The sequence below is a fragment of the Hibiscus syriacus genome, unplaced genomic scaffold, assembly GCF_006381635.1.
Source record: "Hibiscus syriacus cultivar Baekdansim isolate YM2019G1 unplaced genomic scaffold, ASM638163v2 tig00110783_pilon, whole genome shotgun sequence".
Taxonomy (NCBI): Eukaryota; Viridiplantae; Streptophyta; class Magnoliopsida; order Malvales; family Malvaceae; genus Hibiscus; species Hibiscus syriacus.
The window spans coordinates 208,403-229,147 of NW_024062861.1; the positions used below are offsets into that span (position 1 = coordinate 208,403).

Sequence of the window (20,745 nt, forward strand, 5' to 3'; positions counted from 1 at the left end):
ACATAATTCACTTTTTTCCTTTAGGGGGTATCGGTACACTATGGGTGTATCAGTACTTATTGCATTCAATGTTTTTCATTCAAGAGTGTATCGGTACTTGTTGAATGTGTACCGATACACTTTTCCAAGAAATCATATTTTAAGCCCGAAAATTCACTCTTTTCAGCTTCAATACTTCATGTTTCCTCCCCTTTCATATTCTTAACTCACATACATATGCTTAAACCAATTTATACTCATTTATCACATCTTAAACCTCAAAATTCCTTCTTCCATATAGAAATCAATAATCATACCAATTTTCAATATGTTCTAAATCCAATTCTATTACTTTATATCTCTTAATTTAGTTGATGACAAGTAATATCCATCTCAAAGTTCCTTTATTAACTCTTTTTCAGAAATTCACTTTGAAACCTCTTATCTTTAATCTTTCACAACTTCTTCATCTTTTGATTTTAAGACAACTTAAGCTTTCCTTAAGCTTAAGTATCACCTAAGGATCAAAACCTATATTTAAAATCAACAAATAATCAACTAACAGAGAAACTCACCTTTGCTCTGGCTTTCACAAATGAAGGAGGAAAAAGAAGAAAGCTCTGGAGAAATCTCTCATTTCCCTCTTCTCCACATGGTTCCCTTATCTTATAAGGGAAAATAAAAATCTTTCTTGTTAAATGACCATTTTACCCTTTAATTCATTTAATAATTACTAACCATCCTTCATGAAATATTTCCCAATAAATCCTTGAACTATTCAATTATTCTACTTTAATCACCAAATTCTGAAGTTTTATAATTCAATCACTAACCGATATTGAGGATGTTACACTTTGAGTGTCATTGGACGTCGGTCTACTAAGATACAACAACAAACGATCACAATAGTAAGCACAATTGTAGTGATCAGTCAAACACAATCTTGTCTTTCTCTATCACTGGAAAGAATTTTTTTTGAAGGAATTCTCTAAGTGTTTTCGTAATTCAACATTGTTAATTGTAACTTATGTCTAAGAAGTGTGCCTCAACTAGCCTATATATAGGGAGAGGAAACGGATTGAATGGTTAAGATCTTTCGATGAAAGAACGTACCCTTTCTATTAAAGGACTTATTCTTTTGATGAAAGGGCTTAACCTTTTTATGAAATGACTTAATCGTTTCATGAAGAGAATTGTTGAATAGGTATGACTGAATGGATGCAACTTTAAACAAAAAATTAAGTCTATTCACCAGTTGACATGATTTATTATTAATTAGTTATAAATAACATCAATTTACAGTGACGAGTACATATATATATAAATTGGGATGAAATTGAAATGTTGAAAAATTAAAGGGACCAATTTACAATGAAGGATATAGTTTGGGATAAAGATAAAATGTTGAAAATTTTGAGGACAAATTTAAAACTGATATTAGAGTTTAGGATGAAACTAAAATTTAAAAAGTTTGAGGATAAATTTAAAATAATTAAAATTTTCAAATATTTTTTTTCATTATTTTGTAAATAAAACACCTTAAATATTGTTAAGAGAATAAATAAAAAAATTGTATTTAGGTATGATACATATCTTTATTTTGAATAATAAATAAAAAATATTATATTATTTTACATAGATTATGATTGGAGAAGACTAGAAGTTCAATAATATTTGATAAATTGAAGAATATAATTTAAAAATGAAAAAGAAAATGTGCTTAGATTTCATTCGAAATTAAACGAATTAATGAGAGGGATTATGGAATTGAAAAAAAAAGTAGATGCATTAATTGTAAAGGTAAAAATTGAAATTAAAAAAAAATTAAGGGTCTCAATTATATAAAGGTAAAATGTAAAATTGAAAAATTTAATAGTCTTAATTATAAAAGTAAAAAATGTGATTGAAAAAATTAGGGGCATCAGCTATAAAGATAAAAAGTGAGATTAAAACAAACTAGGACCTCAATTTATAAAGGTATAAAGTGAAACTAAAAAAATCATGGAGCTCAATTATAAAAGTATAAAGTGTGATTGAAAAAATCATAAGTCTTAATTATAAAGGTAAAAAGTAAGATTAAAAAAAATAAGATCCAATTATAAAGATAAATTAAAGATCTCAATTATAAAGATAAAAACGAAATTTAAAATAATTAGAAAATCAATTATAAAGATAAAAAAATAAAAAAATTAGGATCTATAAGAATTAGAGTCCCTGAACAATCGCTCATGGTGTTCCCCTATTAGCCCGACTCTGATCTTATACATATACTTTTTTAAAACATTAATAATTAAATGGCATAACTTTATCCTAATTTATTTAAATGCAACAAGGCCCACCTTCCTTGGGGTTTCCAGCCCAGCTAATTTAATAGCCGTTGGAAATCTCCCAAAGTTTTAACGGGGTTTTGGCTAGTATATATAGATGACATAAGAAACGTTGCCACGCTTTCTTCTACCCAACTCCAACCTCTCTGCAAATATGGTTGTTCCCATTACACACTTTCCCTCTCAATTCCCAATTCTTGAAATAGCCGTTCCTCCTTTTCTACTTCAATTACCTAATCTTTTTTTCAATTCCCTTGTATATCGATAGATTTATTTTCCAACAACATAGATTTAGGAAATCTTTCTGTTGAGTTTCAATAGATTCTTGAGCAATGAGTTCTGGTCGTTATGCGGCTTGCAGATATTTGAGGAGAGATGCACGGAAGACAGCATTCTCTGGCCTTATTTTCCGTCAAATAATCCCCAAACAATTGTTTCTGTTCATAGAATCGAATCTACGGTGCCAGTAACGTCACAAAGTTACTTCAGGTATCCATGATATATTATCTCAGTTTTGGGTTTTGGATTCATGTTCAGATTTGTTGTTAGATTTTAACGATTTACAAATGTTTTAGTAACGATTTTCAATTTTATACAAGATTTTTTGTCAATTAATAAGGATGACATTGCTTGATATTTATTTATACTCATTCTACCGTAGAAATCCTATCTTTTTTTCTGTTGCAGAGCACCTGTTTGAATTTATGTCTGAATGATCCTAAAGCTGCTTGCATTGATGAAGCTTCACAATTATACAGACAGTGTATTATAGTGAGGTTTGAAACTGACTATTTTTACTAGATTCTTTAGGCGAATTCTGGTTATGAATCTTGGTAACGCCACCTTTTGTTTAAGTTTTGCCAGTTTGCTCTTGATAAATGTTTGGGGTTCTCTTTTATTTTTATCCTGATGTTAAACATAATTGTTTAAGATTTATGACCAATTGCTCCACCATATAAGACAAAGGAAGATATTTTACTTTTCTACAAGCACAATGATATTGAGAAAGAAAAGCTTTGGTAGGTTGTCTTATGTTGTCTATTTCCCCTTATCTTTTGGACAATAACGTGAAATCTTATTTGGGTTATCTTTCTGATCTATTAGCTATATTGGAGGGCTGTTTCAGATACTTGTACTTGTTATATTGATAATTGAAGCTAATGTATAATTTGTACCCTGTTTTACAGTAGTTTTGTGGGTTTGACTGTGACATGGTATTATTTGCCATCTGATTAATTTCCTAACCTTTTTCTCTACTTTTGACATTTTTATGAGGCATAATGCTTTGGTTCTGCTTTAATTTCCAGGAAATTAAGTTTGAGCCCAATGTTATGTGTGAACCAATTGACAAGAAAATCACCTTTGAAGCTATAATGCAGGTTAGTCCCTCTAAAGGCGGTGAAGTAGCAGGGGTTAGTAAACAAGCTAGTTCCAGTAATGTCATAGAATCTATGGTGCCAGTAACGTCACATAATTACTTCAGGTATCCATTATATATACATATATATATTATCTCAGTTTTGGGTTTTGGATTTATGTTCAGATTTGTTGTTAGATTTTAACTATTTAAAAATGCTTCGGTAACTATTTTCAATATTATACAAGATTACCTGTCGATTAATAAGGATGACATTGCTATATCATGAAAATGCTCATGTTCTCCTACATGATGAGAATATATATCACATTGAATGTGTAAGACTTAACTTTTCTCTTTTTCTTCTGGATTGTTTATTTGATCTATAATATAGGACTCTCACATGCACTGCATTTTTTGTTTGCTGTCATTGAGGCCAACTTGTCTGTTCATCCAACTTATGGACTATGGACTATGGACAAGATCAACCTGAAGTGACAACTGTTTCCATGGACCCTAATGTTGCAGCGTATTTGCACAATGACTTTCTCTTAGTTTTTCCCGAGGAAAAAGAGAAGCTGGGGATTTTCTTGAGGAGGTATATTGACTAAGGACTATAGACATGGTTGCCTGCATTTACTTTGTGAAGTTATCATGATATATAAGAATTATGTTTGTAGGAATATACACAAATGTGCGGGTGGTGATGATCTATCTTCAACATGTCGGACGACTAGAGGACTTAAAATAGTTAATGGTTTGGAGTGCAAGATCGCTTGCAATTCTTCCAAGGTATACCCGATTAGATATTCCGTCGCACATTAGTGAAATTTTCTTCTTTTTTCCCATAAGATTGTTTTTTCTTGTAAATAGATGTATATGATACGTTAAATGACTGGAATTGGTACCTAATAGGTCACTTTTGTTTTGGATACAGATTGTTCCGAGTTAAACGACAAGCAGCCTAAGATCAGAACATCCAATGCCATAACCGAGCAATGGTTTCAAATGGTAATTCAATTAGACTACAAAGTCTACAACTATATCAGAGATTACTCTTGGCATATACTTCGCTAGCATAAGTAGATATGGTATGTATGAATCCATTTGCTGCTATGTTTTTTTTGCTCAAGAATTAAAGGACAATAATGAACCATAAAGCAATTTCTCGCATGAGTTAAATCCAATTTCTTATATTCCAATTTAAATATTATTTTTTCAAAAATAAAAGAAACTTCCTCGGACGTTTTCTTTGGATTTCTGTGTTTGTCTGTCGAGTCATGCATTATTTACATACAAACACAGACATTAGGGACCGGGTAAGAGAGTTGACAGTGGCAAGCAAATGGAAACCTTTTTCCTTTCTAAATGAAATCATGATTCAGTGTAGTGTCATTCATATATGACCTGCCAAATAAAGAAATATTTTGAGGGCTCTCTAAGAATTATAAGTTTAATCTGTGTAAGTTGGTGGTGGTATTTGAGCCACGGTGGTCTAGTGTACATAGGAGATAATATATAGTTCTTTCTGGTGTATTACATGAAACATATGTTCATTATCCATTCATCCGTATTATCTTTCCCTCTTAATTAAGTTATTCTTTCGCTAAAATTTAGCTACCTGATGTGTAGCATGAGCAGAAGGATTCTGAACAAAATGTTGGTGCTCCTAAAGTAGAAGTAGTAAGTGTGATTCAGATTCTTACCCATAGTGAAAGGTATTTCTTTTAAGAGATATGTTGCTTGCAATTGTGTTTTTCTTATTGGTGGATATTGAAAAAAATCTTTTATGATAGGGTTGGCCAAACTTCTATGGCAGCTACTCCCGGGGCTTCTCTTCCTGCTAGCAGTAATAATCCTAACCAAGCAGCCCCTGATCTTAGTAATTCAACTTCTCAAAATCATCAAGCGGAGGTCTGTGATGAATTTGATCCCCACGGTTCTGTTTCAGGTATGAAATTGTATATGAATTCAATGGTTTTTATGTTCAAATTCTTTTATATGGATGTTCATAGAATTTGACTTGTTCTTTTGCTTCACATTCCATTTTATTATTAATTTTATTTATTTTTCATGTTGTAGGTTTTAGTATATTTTTTTTTATTTCTGAATTACATTTTTCTTGTCAAACGGTTAGTCATTTTAATAGGGATATTATTTTTGGGGAGCTAAACCTTTTGTAAATAGTTATAACTAGTGACAGTTTAAAATTAAAACATAAAAGACTATTTTGGTGACTTATTTCAGTATTGATTTTTAAATTGAAACATAAAATCCTTGAACCTGCTTTGGATTGTCTATATGTATGTAGAGTCTTTCTTTCCCGATCTACTATTTTTGAATGTTTATTTTCCTTTTTGTAGTCTGCTTCATGTTTTTATTAACACTAAAGGAACACATAATGTATCTGAAATTCTGCTATTTTTGACTGCTTATTGTCTTCATGTTTATTTTTTTCCAATTTGATTTTGAAAATTCAAAAGTTCCATTTTTTACATAATGATTGCTGACATGATCTGTTTTTAATTCCATGAGTACAAAAACTAATTGCCTATGGATAATCTGGAAGAAGATTACTGAATATGGTTTGTGGTACAATAATTGTTAGTTTCTTGTTTCTTAAATTTTCTGATAAAAATATTTTTTTTTCTTAGATGGGATTTAGATTCTTGCCCATAGTGAAAGGTATATTTTCAGATACATGCTACTTGCAATTGTGTTTTGCTTGATGGTGCATACTGAAAATACTTTTATGATAGGGTTAGCCTAACTTCTGTAGCAGTTGCTCCCGAGGCTTCTTCTCCTGCTAGCAATAATAATCCTAACCAAACAGCCCCTGATCTAAGTAATTCAGCTTCTTGAAATCATCAAGTGGAGGTCTTATTTTAGATTTGACATGCTTTGTTGCTTCCAATTCCCTTTTATGATTATTTTTATTTATTTTTTTGTGGCACCGCACAACTGCAGAACAAGAGCAGACGAGCCAACAAGAAGTCAGAGAAGAAACTACGCCAAAGCCGCAACTATGAAGATCAAGCAGGCAGCGGAATTGGAACACAGTGCGCAGACCACTACCTGAATCCAAGCTTTTTCCCTGCCCCTTAACTTGGAGCTGCTCGACCTATAGTCCGAGGGTTTAGTAATTTAAATGGGGATACTATTTTTGGGGAGCTAAACCATTTGTGGTTATTTACATACTAGTCATAGTTTTAAATTAAAACATAAATGACTATTTTGGTGACTTATTTTAGTTTTGATTTTTATATGCTCAATTCAAATGAATTTACTGGTTGAAGTTCCATGTGATTGTATGGAACAAACTCCTTGTTTTGAGGGACTTAACTCATCAATTACAGCTGCTCCAACTACTGCTTCTGCTGCAGTAGTTGTCCCTACCACTGCGGTTCTCTTTGCTTCGACCAATGCTGAAACAGACTTATTGGATGTTCTGTCTGATTCATTTGCCATCATCCCTATTACAGCTGAAAACCATGCTACTGATTCTGATGCCCGTGTCAACTCCAGTGCTATGACCACCTTTGCTACCAATCAATCTCATCTAATTTTGGAAATCAGGTAACATGATTATTTTAATTTGGAAGACTTGTTTTCCCTATTTCCTCTTCTGTATCTCTCCCTTATTTTAATTTTGGAAATCAGTTTCAGGTATGAAATTGTATATGAATTCAATGGTTTTTATGTTCCAATTCTTTTATTTGTATGGTCATAGAATTTGACTTGCTCTTTTGATTCACATTTCATTTTATTATTAATTTTATTTATTTTTCTTGTGGTAGGTTTTAGTATATTTTTTATTTGTGAATTACATCTTTCTTGTCAAATGGTTAGTCATTTTAATAGGGATATTACTTTTGGGGAGCTAAACCTTTTGTCGTTGGTTATAACTAGTGACAGTTTTAAATTAAACATAAAAAGCTATTTTGGTGACTTATTTCAGTTTTGATTTTTAAATTGAAACATAAAATCCTTAAACCTGCTTTGGACTGTCTATATGTATGTAGAGTCTTTCTTTCCCGATATACTATTTTTGAATATTTGTTTTCTTTTTTGTAGTCTGCTCCATGTTTTTATTAACATTAATGGAACACATAATCTAAATGAACTTCTGCTATTTTTGACTGCTTATTGTCTTCATGTTTTTTTTTCAATTTGATTTTGAAAATTCAAAAGTTCCATTTTTTGCATAATGATTGCAGACATGATCTGTTTTTAATTCTGTGAGTGCAAAAACTAATTGCCTATGGATAATATGGAGGAAGATCATGGTTTAGATGGTGGATAAATTGTTCCTTTGATTACAGGTATATTGAATATGGTTTCTGGTACAATAATTGTTAGTTTCTTGTTTCTTAAATTTTCTGATAAAAATATATATTTTTTTCTTAAATAGGATTCAGATTCTTGCCCATAGTTAAAGGTATCTTTTCAGAGATTGCAATTGTGTTTTGCTTGACGGTGCATACTAAATATACTTTTATGGTGCAATTGTGTTTTATGGTAGCAGTTGCTCCCGAGGCTTCTTCTACTTCTAGCAATAATAATCCTGACCAAACAACCCTTGATCTTAGTAATTCAGCTTCTTGAAATCATCAAGTGGAGATCTTTGATGAATTTGATCCCTGCGGTTCAGTTTCAGGTATAAATTCTATATGTATTCAATTAATGGTTTCTATGTTCCAATTCTTTTACATTGATGGTCATAGATGTCTTCAGTTATGGAACTTAGTTCATGTGTTATTCTTTTGTCTTGACATATCACCCTGGAAAGTGTAATTTTTTGAGTTCAAATATTTTAGATTTGACATGCTTTGTTGCTTCACATTACCTTTTATGATTTTTTTAATTTATTTTTTATGTGGTACTGCACAACTGCAGAACAAGAGCAGCTGAGCCAACAAGAAATTAGAGAAGAAACTATGCCACAGCCGCAACTACGAAGGTCAAGCAGGAAGCGGAATTGGAACACAGTGCGCAGACCACTGCCTGAATCCAAGCTTTTGCCCTGCCCCTTACCTTGGAGCTGCTCGACCTATAGTCCGAGGGTTAGTAATTTAAATGGGGATACTATTTTTGGGGAGCTAAACCATTTGCAGTTATTTACATACTAGTCATAGTTTTAAATTAAAACATAAAAGACTATTTTGGTGACTTATTTTAGTTTTGATTTTTATATGCTCAATTCAAATGAATTTATTGGTTGGAGTTCCATGTGGTTGTATGGAACAAACTTCTTGTTTTGAGGGACTTAACTCATCAATTACAGCTGCTCCAACTACTGCTCCTACTGCAGCAGTTGTCCCTACCACTGCGGTTCTCTCTGTTTTGACCAATGCTGAAACAGACTTATTGGATGTTCTGTCTGATTCATTTGCCATCATTCCTGTTACAGCTGAAATCCATGCTACTGATTTTGATGCTCGTGTCAACTCCAATGCTATGACCACCTTTGTTACTAATCAATCGCATCTAATTTTGGAAATCAGGTAACATGATTATTTTAATTTGGAAGACTTGTTAAATATTTTTCCCTATTTCCTTTTCTGTATCTCTTCCTTATTTATTCTGAACTTTTATTTTTCTGAACTTTTTCTTCTTTGATTCCAGTGGACTTTAATATATATTTTAGTTAATATGTTTTCATCTATATTTATGTTATGTTGTTCTTGATTCATGAACAAACTTAAAAGAAAGTTGTTATTATTTACTAAATAGTTTACAACCTTTATAGAGTAGTCTAAGTGTAAATTAGGAAACAATCCCTATAAATCAGTAACTCCCTAGGAATTAGAAACTAACATTAGATCATACTGTAAAAGGAAACTCCTAGGAATAAGGTAAATAATTTATTTTTAATTTTAGGAATTCCAACAATTCAGAGTTTTGATGATCCATTTGGTGGTGATCCTTTTAAAGTTCTCCCTTCAACTGATGTTGTCCCAGTTGTGCAACAAATTTCTACTTACATGCCTACTTTCCGGCTTGCAACAAACCAGAATGCAGTAGATCCTCAGCGCACTTATACGGATTCTGAGACAGTTGGAAACTTCATCATTTGGGACTCATTATTTGCTAATGCTTACTTTGCACTGAGTTTGTCCAGTGTTCAACCTCCATCAACAAACTCCCTCTGCCTCAAGAATTGGCAACTCCATATCAGGAAAATGATATTTTCGCTGATGTTTTTCCAACTTCTTGACCTGCACAGCCGATGGTTAACGTGTATGGCCAATCTGTGCAGCCAAGTGTTAATCCATATAGTCAACTGCCACAAGCTGGTGCTAATCACTGCGACCAACCTCATAGCCAAATGCTAATCCATATGTTTAACCTGGACACTCAAATGCTAATCCATATGCCCAACCTATGCAATCAATCTCGAATAATTCGTATGACAATTTTAACCCACAGACAATGTCTATGCTCCCTCAGATCCCAAAATCTACTGCCCAAATCAGCAATTGGAGCTTCAACTCTCAGATAGGTTCTAATGCTCTCGTCAGTTCACACATGGCTGTTCAACCTCAAAATAATGATGTCCTGGGTGGTTTAATTTCACATTCATTTGAGTTCAAGGTTTAAGGTTTTATACCATTTGCTAGCGTTTGCTTTTTAAGGAAGCTTTAATTTGGTTTTCGTGGTTCTTAAGATGAATCCCATCTGTTTTGTAGGGTTTAGAGGTTGAACTCTTGACAAAGTTGAGCAACTTGAGGATGGTAAAAAGATCATGAGGTATGTACCGAAGTATTTTTACCCAGATTGTTAGTCTCCGCTTCTTACTTGGGCTAATATTTTTGTTTCAATTGTTCGTTGATACTTGCTATAATGACTCTGAAACTTATCTTTGGGGGATTGTCCCTGTGAGCATGACTACAGTTAAACATGATGCATTACTAGAGTTTTATACACTTTGCAATACTTTCACCAATTATTCTATGCATTTTGAAATCTTTTCTAGGATTCCCTTCATGAAAAGTTTTTTCTTCCAGATGAGCAAGAAGGAAGACACAGATTTTTTCTCTTGAGATTTTACAGGTTTAACTTTTGTCACAATCAAGCTGTGAATTGCAGGTTGATTTTGCACAAATGAAGGAGATTGAAGAAGCAAAATAGAAGTTGAGAGAAGAGGTAAATTGCATCACGTATGATTCGTTACAACTGTTTTGATATATAAGTTAATTTCAGGACATCAACAAATTATTTTAATACAGTTGTCCATTCCTTGTCTTCTATTGCAACGACTTCATTCTAGTTGGTTTTTCTTGTACTGGCTTAAAGAGTATTCTGCTGCATTGGTCTGATTGGTATCATTGATTCATTAATTGGGTTCCTCTGTAGTGGGCTGCTTCCACAAGGTCTGTTCTTCTAATTGGTCCCCCGAGTCCATTAAGATCTGCCTCTTCTCTACTTATCAAATCAGTCGTTTTTTTTATTTTTCCTTTTAGTTTTATGTGTTGTTTAGGCTCCACCAAGTAAGTTGCATTTTGTTGAAGTGCTAATATTTAGCTGATCCTAATGGATATTTCTTGTATAGTTTGTTCATCAACTCAGTAACCTCTTTACAATTTCTACAGACATTGTATGAGAGAATACAATCAGCAACGGTTAATTCATCATCTGCTGATAAGAAATGGAGGGCTTCTAGTTATCCAAGTCCTACTTACTCTATGCCAGGTAATATAGTTCAACTTCTGTTGGTGTAGGCAAATGTTAAAAAATTTGTCACCACTTTCCATTTAAACTCTTTTATGATACAGGTTCATGAGTGCATTTTACAATTTACTCGATAGATCTTCTGTTAATACAAAATTTGAAGATGATTATCATATTTAATATTTAAAATTGTCAAACAGACAATGCTGATTTCCCCCCCTAGCCTTCCCCTATGTGTTCCTGACCTTATCTCTGCCATCTTTGTCATGGTGGACAGGATTATTAGCTATACTGATTGTTGCTTGGTTGTCACAATCTTCATTGGTCGTTCTTACCGTACTTGGAGTTCCTCCATTAATCATTGTATCCAAATTCCCTCACATATACAATGCTAGAAACTCAGCCTCGGCTCTACTACGAGCTACAACTGATTGCTTTTTACTTTTCCATGTCACAAGGTTACCCCATACACAGCTATAGTAGCCACTCATAAAGTGTCTATCACTTACTGAATCAGCCCAATCTGCGTCAGATAAATCTCCATACATCTACTTTTTGTTTTCTAGAAGTGTAGACCCTTGCTTGGAGTCCCTTTCAAATACCGTAGTACTTTGTAAGCAACCTCTAAATGTTTCTCCCTTGGTGCATGAATAAAACGAAAGCAATATTCGTAGCTGTAGACACACTGTTTTTTTATAAACATATATTTATATATATATATATATATATATATATATATATATATATATATATATATATACGTCACATATATATTACATATATATATATAAATTATTTTCGTTTTATTAAACCAACATTTACATTTGTTTTCATGTCAGGTCCAAATTACAAGTGGCCCAACAATGGCCCAACAGGCGAACCCGTCCAAGTTAGTTAGGGTTTTCCTAACCCTAAATCTCTACTGCCCAGCCGTCAGGTGCCTCGACCATTGGATCCAGATATGATCCAACGGTCAACAATATGAGCCAGATAGGGTTTTGCTTTTTTCCCTTAGAGCGCCGCATATCCTGGATAAGTCAGAACCTCGCGCGGCTCTCGTAGAATCCTCGTCCCGGTGGCAACGTGCTCCGGGTTTCTCGGCTTGTGGGTTTCATGGAGATAACAAACCAACAAATAGAGTTAGAATACGACTCTGTAACCACATCTAAAAATAGGATTTTTACTCCTATAAATATCTGTAAGCAAATCCATTTGGAACTACGAAAAAATACGAAATAAAGGCAGCAAATTTCAAGCAAACTTAAGAACAATCCAAGTTTTTTTTCTTGCGGAAATTCGAAGGTAACGAAGGTGAAAACCTTACCTTTCTTTTGTTGTTAGGCTTGCATGTTGGTGTGGCATTCGTTTTCTCACTGTGTTGGTTTGAATATACAAAAAATTTGCGGTCGATGACCAAGGGCGTGTTCGAGGTTTACTGTTATAGATCTAGCCCCGAGGTCGATTTGTTTTAAAAAGCCGTTTTGATATTCGGAAGGAAAGGGGGAAAGAGCGTTTTAAAAACGAATTTTTTTTTGAATTTGCCGTCGATGAACGGTGGCCGTCGCCGTTGAACGGCGACGGCGAGGCGGCGACGGACGGTTTCTGGGTTCATCAAGAACCCAGACGGTGGCTGTTCATCAAGCCACATGAACAAAGCCAGAGAGAAATGAGAGGAAGGGAGGGTTACACCCGCGTGAAGAGGAGAACAAATGAAGGTTCTCTAAAAATTTAAGTTTTATACTCGGCCCATGGACCAAGCTGGTGACCCGCGTGTCGACCCTGACCCGGGAAGGATCCGCGCGTTTCTGCGCTTTAATGGGTTAATCTCATATTTGGTCCACCTCATTCATGATGGCCTTAATTTACCCCTGTAATTTCAGATTCTCTTCGAAATAATTGAAATTATGTCACCCAGTTTTGTTTATTTTACAAATTGGTCCTCATTTTGGTTATTTTGGTTATCGTTATGATTACTTTTTTTTTTAGTTTTTACATACTCGTATTTTCATTATTTCATTATTTTATTTATTTACTTATATATATTATATATATATACATATTTTACTTTATTTCTTAATACTTTTTTTATATGTTATATTATATATATACATCATTTTCTTAATATTTTGTTTCTATTTTTTTTCCTTTTTAAAAATCTACAAGCTAATGTATATATATATATATATTATATCTTCCCTCGTTTTATTCATTTTATCTTATTTTATTTCTGTTTTTTATTTATTGATTTATTTATCTTTCTCATATTATTATTTATCTTTGTTTCTTTATTCATCTTATTCTATTTTATCTTCTTTTTTTCATTTCGGTTTTACTATCTCCATATTAATTATGTTGTAATTTATCACTCTTTGTTTTTCTAACGTTTTCCTTGATTCTTTAAGGGTATGTTTTCAAAACGGTTGGAGGTAAGTAATTTGGATCGTCATTTTACCTTTTAATTTAGATTTACAACTCTCTTAATTAAATACAATTGGAAATTACATAGTACCGAAAGGGCGGTTCAATGGTACTAATCCTTCCTTGACCGTAACCGACTCCCGAACCTGACACGTTTCTGGTACAACGCAGATCAGGTAAGATGGTGCCCGACCCACCTAAATTTGTTTTAAAGTGGTCGGTGGCGACTCCAAACTACATGTTTCAAGTCGAAGCCCAATTCCGGGGCCCAACCGAAAGACGGTTCCAACAGCTTGGCGACTCCGCTGGGGATCAAAATAAGTGAGTCAGGCTAAGGTAATTTCCAGTTGTCTTTTTAATGAAAATGGTAAGTTTAAATTTTAAGGTAACATTTCGATCCTTATTACTTACTTTTGGTTATATTTTCTCGAGTAAATAGTTGGACTGACCGTTTTCTAATGATTTCAGCTTTCCAAACTTTTTCATCCAAAGGCTCTATACCCGAGCTCTGAACCCTTTAAGTGGGGGTGAAAGCGACGCATTCGTGTGAATTTATTCACCGCATATGCCTAGCAAGTAGCCTTCGGGATTCATATACCTTATGTCTTCGTGTGAATTTATTCTCCGCATAGACATAAGGGAATTTGTCCCCTCGAGTTTAACTTAGTCCACACAAGCCTGTGATGGGTTTAGGACTAAGGGTCTGGCAAGCCCTAGGGGGCACCAGCAAGGAGAACTCGGGTACCGTTTTAGAACCTAAACCGGGAGACTTTGAAGAAATAGAGCCTACCCCAAAACCACATTCCAAAACCTAAGACTTTGCTTTCTTAACCGTGTTTTTTGTCCCTATGTTTTTTTTTCCTTGCCATTTTTTCATTTATTTTTATTTTTACTAACTTTTTGCCTTTGTGTTTGTTTTTTAGCATTCACATCATAACAAGAGGCCATTGATCCCTAAAAAGGCATTCATTTCACACAAAATAATCTGAATTAATGGATAAAGGTGTTGTAATACAAGAGATTAAAAACCCCGAGGTACGACTATGGTCCGAGAAGACTCAGAAGGAAAAGGGAGACATTCTTCAAGGAAGCTATGTGTCAGAGCTGGTTAGTTACACCTCGATCAGCCTAAAGCAGAATGACGTGCAAGAGCTTCGGGACATCTGGGACAGTTGGAAGAATGAGGTGAAATAGAAGTTCGGCCAACGGTATAGTGATGTTGCACTTTTGCTTCATGTTAAGACTGATGAGCCCCTAATCAGAACCTTAGTTCAATTCTGGAACCCGGGATACAGTTGCTTCACCTTTAACCGGGAATACATGGTGCCCACCATAGAAGAGTACACTACACTGCTGCATTGTGAAAACATCAAACTCGAGCGGGCCTACCTTAAGCACATTAAAAGCCAACCTTTCAAAAATGCACTAGCCAAGGTTGCCAGAGTTGACGAAAAATGGGTAACTGACCGGGCTCGATGTAAGGGTAGTGGAGAAGGAATTGCTTGGCTTCATATCAAGCAACTGATGAAGCACCATCCCGATGAGTGGAAGGCCATAGACCTGTTTGCATTAGGTTTGTATGGTCTAATTATATTCCCAAAGACCTTGGGATACATCGATGCCGCTGTAGTGGAGCTATTTGAACAACTCTCGAAAAGAGTCAATCCAGCACCAACCATCTTAGCCGAGACTTTTTGATCTCTCAATCATTGTAGAAGAACTGGCGGAGGAAGGTTCACTGGATGTGTTCAGCTCCTTCAAGTCTAGATTCACAGCCACTTCTGGAAGACTAACGGGGTTGCATACCGCCGTTTCAGCACCACATATTCACCTCTAGGTGAATTCATCACCATGAAATGGCATGAAGGCGCCTTGAAGGAAAAATGGATGAAGGTCTTTACACATCTTCAGGACCGGGATATTGTCTGGAGAGCCCCCTGGTTATTCCTCAGTGACGTTCTTTTCCGATGTGAGGACTCCGACACTATGACCCTACTTGGACTTTGGGGTGCAGTTGGGTATGCTCCATTATTAGCACTTAGACAGTATGGGGCACGTCAGTTTGTCCCAGTAACATACGGACTAGTTAGGTTAGAGTTTGAGTATCATGGTGACAGCTATAAGAAGATGATCAAGGAAGTATCCGATTCATGGAGGAAAGTATTTCGGATGGATGTTGTAGCTGCCAGAAGCATGCTTACTCCTGATTATGTGGAGTGGCGAAGGTTGAGGAAAAATGACAATATTCCGGTACCAGACTGTGAGGACACCCGTACCATGGAAGAACATCTCAAGCATGTCCCTTCTGAGCTTGAGATAGCCAAGACCGAGTTTGAAGCTGTGAATAACGAGCTGAAGCAGAGGATAAAGGAACTTGAAGCTGAGCGCTATCAGTGGAAGCTAGATGCCGACTCTCAGAAAGATCGAGCAGATAAACTGGAAAGAGAACAGAAAAGAGTTCGCTTTGAGCTCGAAGACCTGAGAAAGGGGTATCAAGATAAAGTCAAAGATAACTCCAAGTTGAAAGTGGCTTTCGAATACTGGAAAGACGAAGCGCATAGCCTGAAAAGGAAGTTTGAGGGGCCTGATGAGAAAGTTTGGAAGGAACAGATGAAGACTGCCCAAAGACGCTTGGCAGATAGTCAATATCAGAACCAGCGCTTGAGGGTTCGGGTAGCTGACTTAGAAAAACAGCATGAGAAAAATGATAAGACAATAGCTGAGTTGGAAGCTATTGTAGATGGGTTCAACAGGCAAGCAAACGAGCTTCAGATAGTGCCCTTCGACGGAGGATTACAATGGCGTTTTCGTTGGGAGCAAGCACAACGAAGGGTGAGGGCCCGAGATGCAACCATCTGAGATTTCCTGGATCAAGTGCAAAAAGCAGCCCGTCATCTTCACGGCCTAGCAAGGGAAGCTGGAGTGGTTCGACAAGGCATTCAACCGGTGATAGATGAAGGCAGAAGACTTGTCAACCTACTGGAAGCTGTTCGAGGTCTAGAGGATTTAGTTCGAATGTACCTTTAATTTATTTTTATGTCTCTAAAAAGATAAAACATTTTTGTCTGAATAAGGATTATTTATAATAATGAACACTTTTTCTGGATCAATGCCTCCAAATTGCATACATCATACATTGCATATTTTGCATTTTTATATTTCAAGTTTTTATTTTTTTTATTTTCCATATTTTTACATTCGTATTAACTAACAGAACATGTCTCAAACACCAAGCTTACCACCGCAAGCATTAGATACGCATCACCCTCACAACACTCGTGCAAAGAAAAAACAAATGGATGTCAGAATGGAAAAACTCGAGGAGAACATGGCAAGACTTCAAAAGGAATTGGAGGACAAGATGGCTCAGAACAGTCAACGTACCATGGAGTCCATAAAGAAAAGCACGGAGTCCCTAGTCGACAAGATCGTGGCTAAGTTATCTGGTTTACAACAACAGACAAGTGCATCCGGAGAAGCTGCATCTGAGGGGATAACCATACCACCGACCTCACAAGTGGTTGCCTCATCTGGGACCTTACCCGGACTGCAAGGTGACTCATCTGCCGCTAGAGGGAAAGCTGTATCAGCGGTAAATTTACAGACTTCTGCGGCAAAGCCTGACAGTCATCTGGACGACTTCCCTATCCCGGATTTTGACGAGGAGGATAAGGCGAAGAAGATGGAAGAAAAGATCAGGATGTTAGAAGACCAAATGAAGATATTCCAGGGAGACCATGATTATTATGGTGTTAATGCAATGGAACTAAGCTTGGTTCCCGATTTGGTGCTTCCCCCAAAATTTCAGGTTCCTGAGTTTGAGAAGTTCGACGGGAACAGCTGCCCTTCGGCCCATATCACTATGTTATGTCAGAAGATGACAGGGTACGGGGGAAATGACCAACTCCTGATCCATTGCTTTCAGGAGAGCCTGTCCGGTTCAGCTACTCGGTGGTACAACCAGCTTAGCCGGACTCATATCAAGACGTGGAAAGACTTAGCCAAGTCTTTCTTGGAGCAGTATAAGCATATCAACGATATGAGACCAGACCGGGTCATGTTACAAAGCCTAGAGAAGAAACACAATGAGAGTTTCCGACAGTACGCACAGAGATAGAGGGATTTATCTGTGCAAGTTCATCCACCCTTGGATGAAAAGGAAACTAGAAAGCTGTTTGTACAGACCTTGAAGGCACCTTACTTCGGGCACTTGGTAGCAATCACGTCGGGAAGTTTCTCAGATTTAGTCATGGCCAGCGAAATGATCGAGTTGGCCATTAAACAAGGAAAGATTGAGGGAGGAGACTCCAGTAAAAAACCTCCCGTGAAAAACAAAGAGCGAGAGATCAACAATGTAAACACCTACAACGTCAGCAAGGGGGTTACGATCTCAAGCTCAAATTCCACAGCAGCTGTGCCATCCGGTACTTATAGACAGAACCAGAGAGAACCAAGAAAGGAAAGGGAAAGGGAGCAGTTCGAACCCATTCCCATGACATATAAAGAATTATACCAACAGCTCTTCGATACTCATGCAGTGTCGCCTTATCCTATGAATCCAATAAATCCCCCTTACCCGAAATGGTATGACGAGAGCACTCACTGCGAATACCATGGCGGTGTGCAGGGGCATTCGATTGAAAGTTGTCTCGCATTCAAGAGACTTGTGCAACGAATGCGGAACAAGAATTGGATCACTTTCAACTCCGGAGCACCAAACGTTGCCCAGAATCCCTTGCCCAATCATCAGGAGACAGGAATCAATGCCATTACTACTGAAGGGGGCAGGATAATTAAATCGAGTGTTTCGGAAATTAAATCTCCTTTGGCTTGGGTATGGAGCCAAATGGTAAAGGCAGGATTTCTTGCACCATATCCAGATACGACAAAAAGTGAAGATGGTAACCATTGTTGTTACCACAACAAAGAAGGGCATAAAGTGCAAGATTGCCTAGAGTTCAGATTGTTAGTCCAGCTCATGATGGATCGAAGGAGCTGGAGTTTTACGAAGAAATTCAAGAGTCTTTGGAAGCATATGTTTGTGCCACTGGAGAATCATCAGACATAATATTTGATAGGGGTAGTCCTTTGATAATTACCCCTAAGGCAAGCATGACAGTAACAACACCAGCCAAGGTGGTAATCTCAGCACCTCGGCCTTTTCAATACAAGGACAATCGGCAAGTGCCATGGAAGCACGAATGTCAGGTGAGTACTTCCGAAGGATGTAATAGCAAAGTGGGGCAAAGACCACTTGAGCCGTTCAAAGAAGATGTGCTAGTTGTCAATGAACCTATAAAGGAGGAAGAAGCTAAAGAGTTCCTCAAGATCTTGAAGCACAGCGAGTACAACATTGTAGAACAGCTCCACAACTTACCTACACGTACTTCAATACTAACACTATTTTTAAGCTCGGAAGCATACCGAGAAGCGCTGTTGAATGTCCTTAATCAAACGTTCGTGCCACAAGACATACCAGTCAGTAAGATGGATCGACTGGTGAACAATATTCAAGCTGATAATCTCATCTCGTTTTCAGATGATGAGATTCCATCCGGAGGAAGAGGCCGAACAAAGGCGTTACACATTACTACCTACTGTAAGGGGCACGCTTTACCAAGTGTCTTAATCGATAATGGTTCGGCCCTGAACGTGATGCCTTTGGTTACATTGAAGAGGCTACCAATAGATACCTCTCATATGAGAGCTTGTCAGAATGTGGTCCGAGCATTTGATGGGACCAAAAGAGAGGTAATCGGAAAGATCGAGGTACCATTGACCATCGGACCAGCCACCTATGATGTTGAGTTCCTTGTGATGGATATCATGTCGTCCTATAGCTGTCTTTTGGGAAGGCCATGGATTCATCAAGCCGGTGCAGTACCCTCCACGTTGCACCAAAAAGTTAAATTTGTTATTGACGGGGCCTTAGTAATTATCAACGCTGATGAAGATATCGTGGCAAGCGTGACCACGGAGGCTCCATACATCAAAGTAGACGAGGAAGCGGTAGAATGTTTGTTCCGCTCCTTGGAGTTTGTGAATGCCACATTCGTGGCGGAAGGAAAGAAGATTCCAAGACCCCGACTCTCCAAATGCACAAAGATAGAGATCAAGCAAACCTTGGGCTGAGGCGCCAGGACTGGAAGAGGTTTTGGGAAATATTTGCAAGGAAGGATTAATCATGTCCTTCCGATTTCAAAATTAGACCAGTTTGGGCTCGGTTTCCAGCCCAGTTATCATGAAAAGAGAAAGGAGATCCAAAAGAACCGGGAGAGAAGATTAGCCAGATTGACTGGAAACGGACTCCAATGGAAGCCTACGACATTCCCGCCTCTTTTCAGAACATTCAAGTCAGGTGGTTATGTGTTTGAGACCACCATATCCAAGTTAGAAGCGACTCTGGAAGATCTGAACATCAATGCCGTGACCACAGAAGATGTTGACAACGGAGATAGATCCGGAATATGCCCTCTGCCACATGGTTTCGTGCCTAGCAGTTGGTTGGTGGAAGAACTACCTGTGGTTTACAAGAGTCTTTCAGAGTAATATTCGAACTATCCCTATTTGTCTATACCCGGGGAAATAGGTGATCTTTTGTAAGGGTGAATAAACATTTTGTTTAAGTTTAATAAAAGATGCATTTTTCTTTTTCCATGACAAACAAACTTTTCTTTTATTGTTGAATTCGTTATCTATCTCCTTCATTCTAGTACCTCATTTTCAGTTACTCTCGAAGTTAATTCTTGACTGTTCCGTGTGGGATATTATCCTCTCACGCATGCACATTTTCCCCCTTTTAGTCCTCGAATAACGATAATGTAGGCACTGATGATCCTGATCCGGAGGTGGATCTTGAATCAACCATTTGTCTCGGGGAATTTGATGAATGCGATAATAAAGAGGAGTGCAACTTGCCTACTGAATTGTTGAGAATGATAGAAAGAGAAGAAAAGCAAATATTGCCACATGAGGAGGCGATCCAAATCCTAA

At 36.6% G+C, this 20,745-nt stretch overlaps 1 protein-coding gene and 3 long non-coding RNA genes across 4 annotated transcripts; all 4 read left to right on the top strand.

The window, feature by feature from the left end:
• The first annotated feature begins 4,105 nt into the window (after positions 1-4,105).
• On the top strand, positions 4,106-4,711 carry LOC120140279 (paired amphipathic helix protein Sin3-like 4). The gene is made up of 3 exons (XM_039155283.1): positions 4,106-4,261; positions 4,344-4,455; positions 4,601-4,711. The coding sequence occupies exons 1-3, from the start codon at positions 4,131-4,133 to the stop codon at positions 4,613-4,615; spliced, it is 258 nt and encodes an 85-aa protein (XP_039011214.1). The 5' UTR covers positions 4,106-4,130; the 3' UTR covers positions 4,616-4,711.
• Positions 4,712-5,294: 583 nt separating this feature from the next.
• Positions 5,295-7,233, top strand: LOC120140271. The gene is made up of 3 exons (XR_005517711.1): positions 5,295-5,381; positions 5,460-5,614; positions 6,631-7,233. It is a non-coding gene; the product is annotated as an uncharacterized LOC120140271 (long non-coding RNA).
• Positions 7,234-7,897: 664 nt separating this feature from the next.
• Positions 7,898-8,720, top strand: LOC120140270. The gene is made up of 4 exons (XR_005517710.1): positions 7,898-7,985; positions 8,075-8,101; positions 8,189-8,320; positions 8,560-8,720. It is a non-coding gene; the product is annotated as an uncharacterized LOC120140270 (long non-coding RNA).
• A 1,611-nt stretch (positions 8,721-10,331) lies between these two features.
• On the top strand, positions 10,332-12,443 carry LOC120140282. The gene is made up of 4 exons (XR_005517713.1): positions 10,332-10,413; positions 10,753-10,809; positions 11,256-11,355; positions 12,174-12,443. It is a non-coding gene; the product is annotated as an uncharacterized LOC120140282 (long non-coding RNA).
• Positions 12,444-20,745: the final 8,302 nt, after the last annotated feature.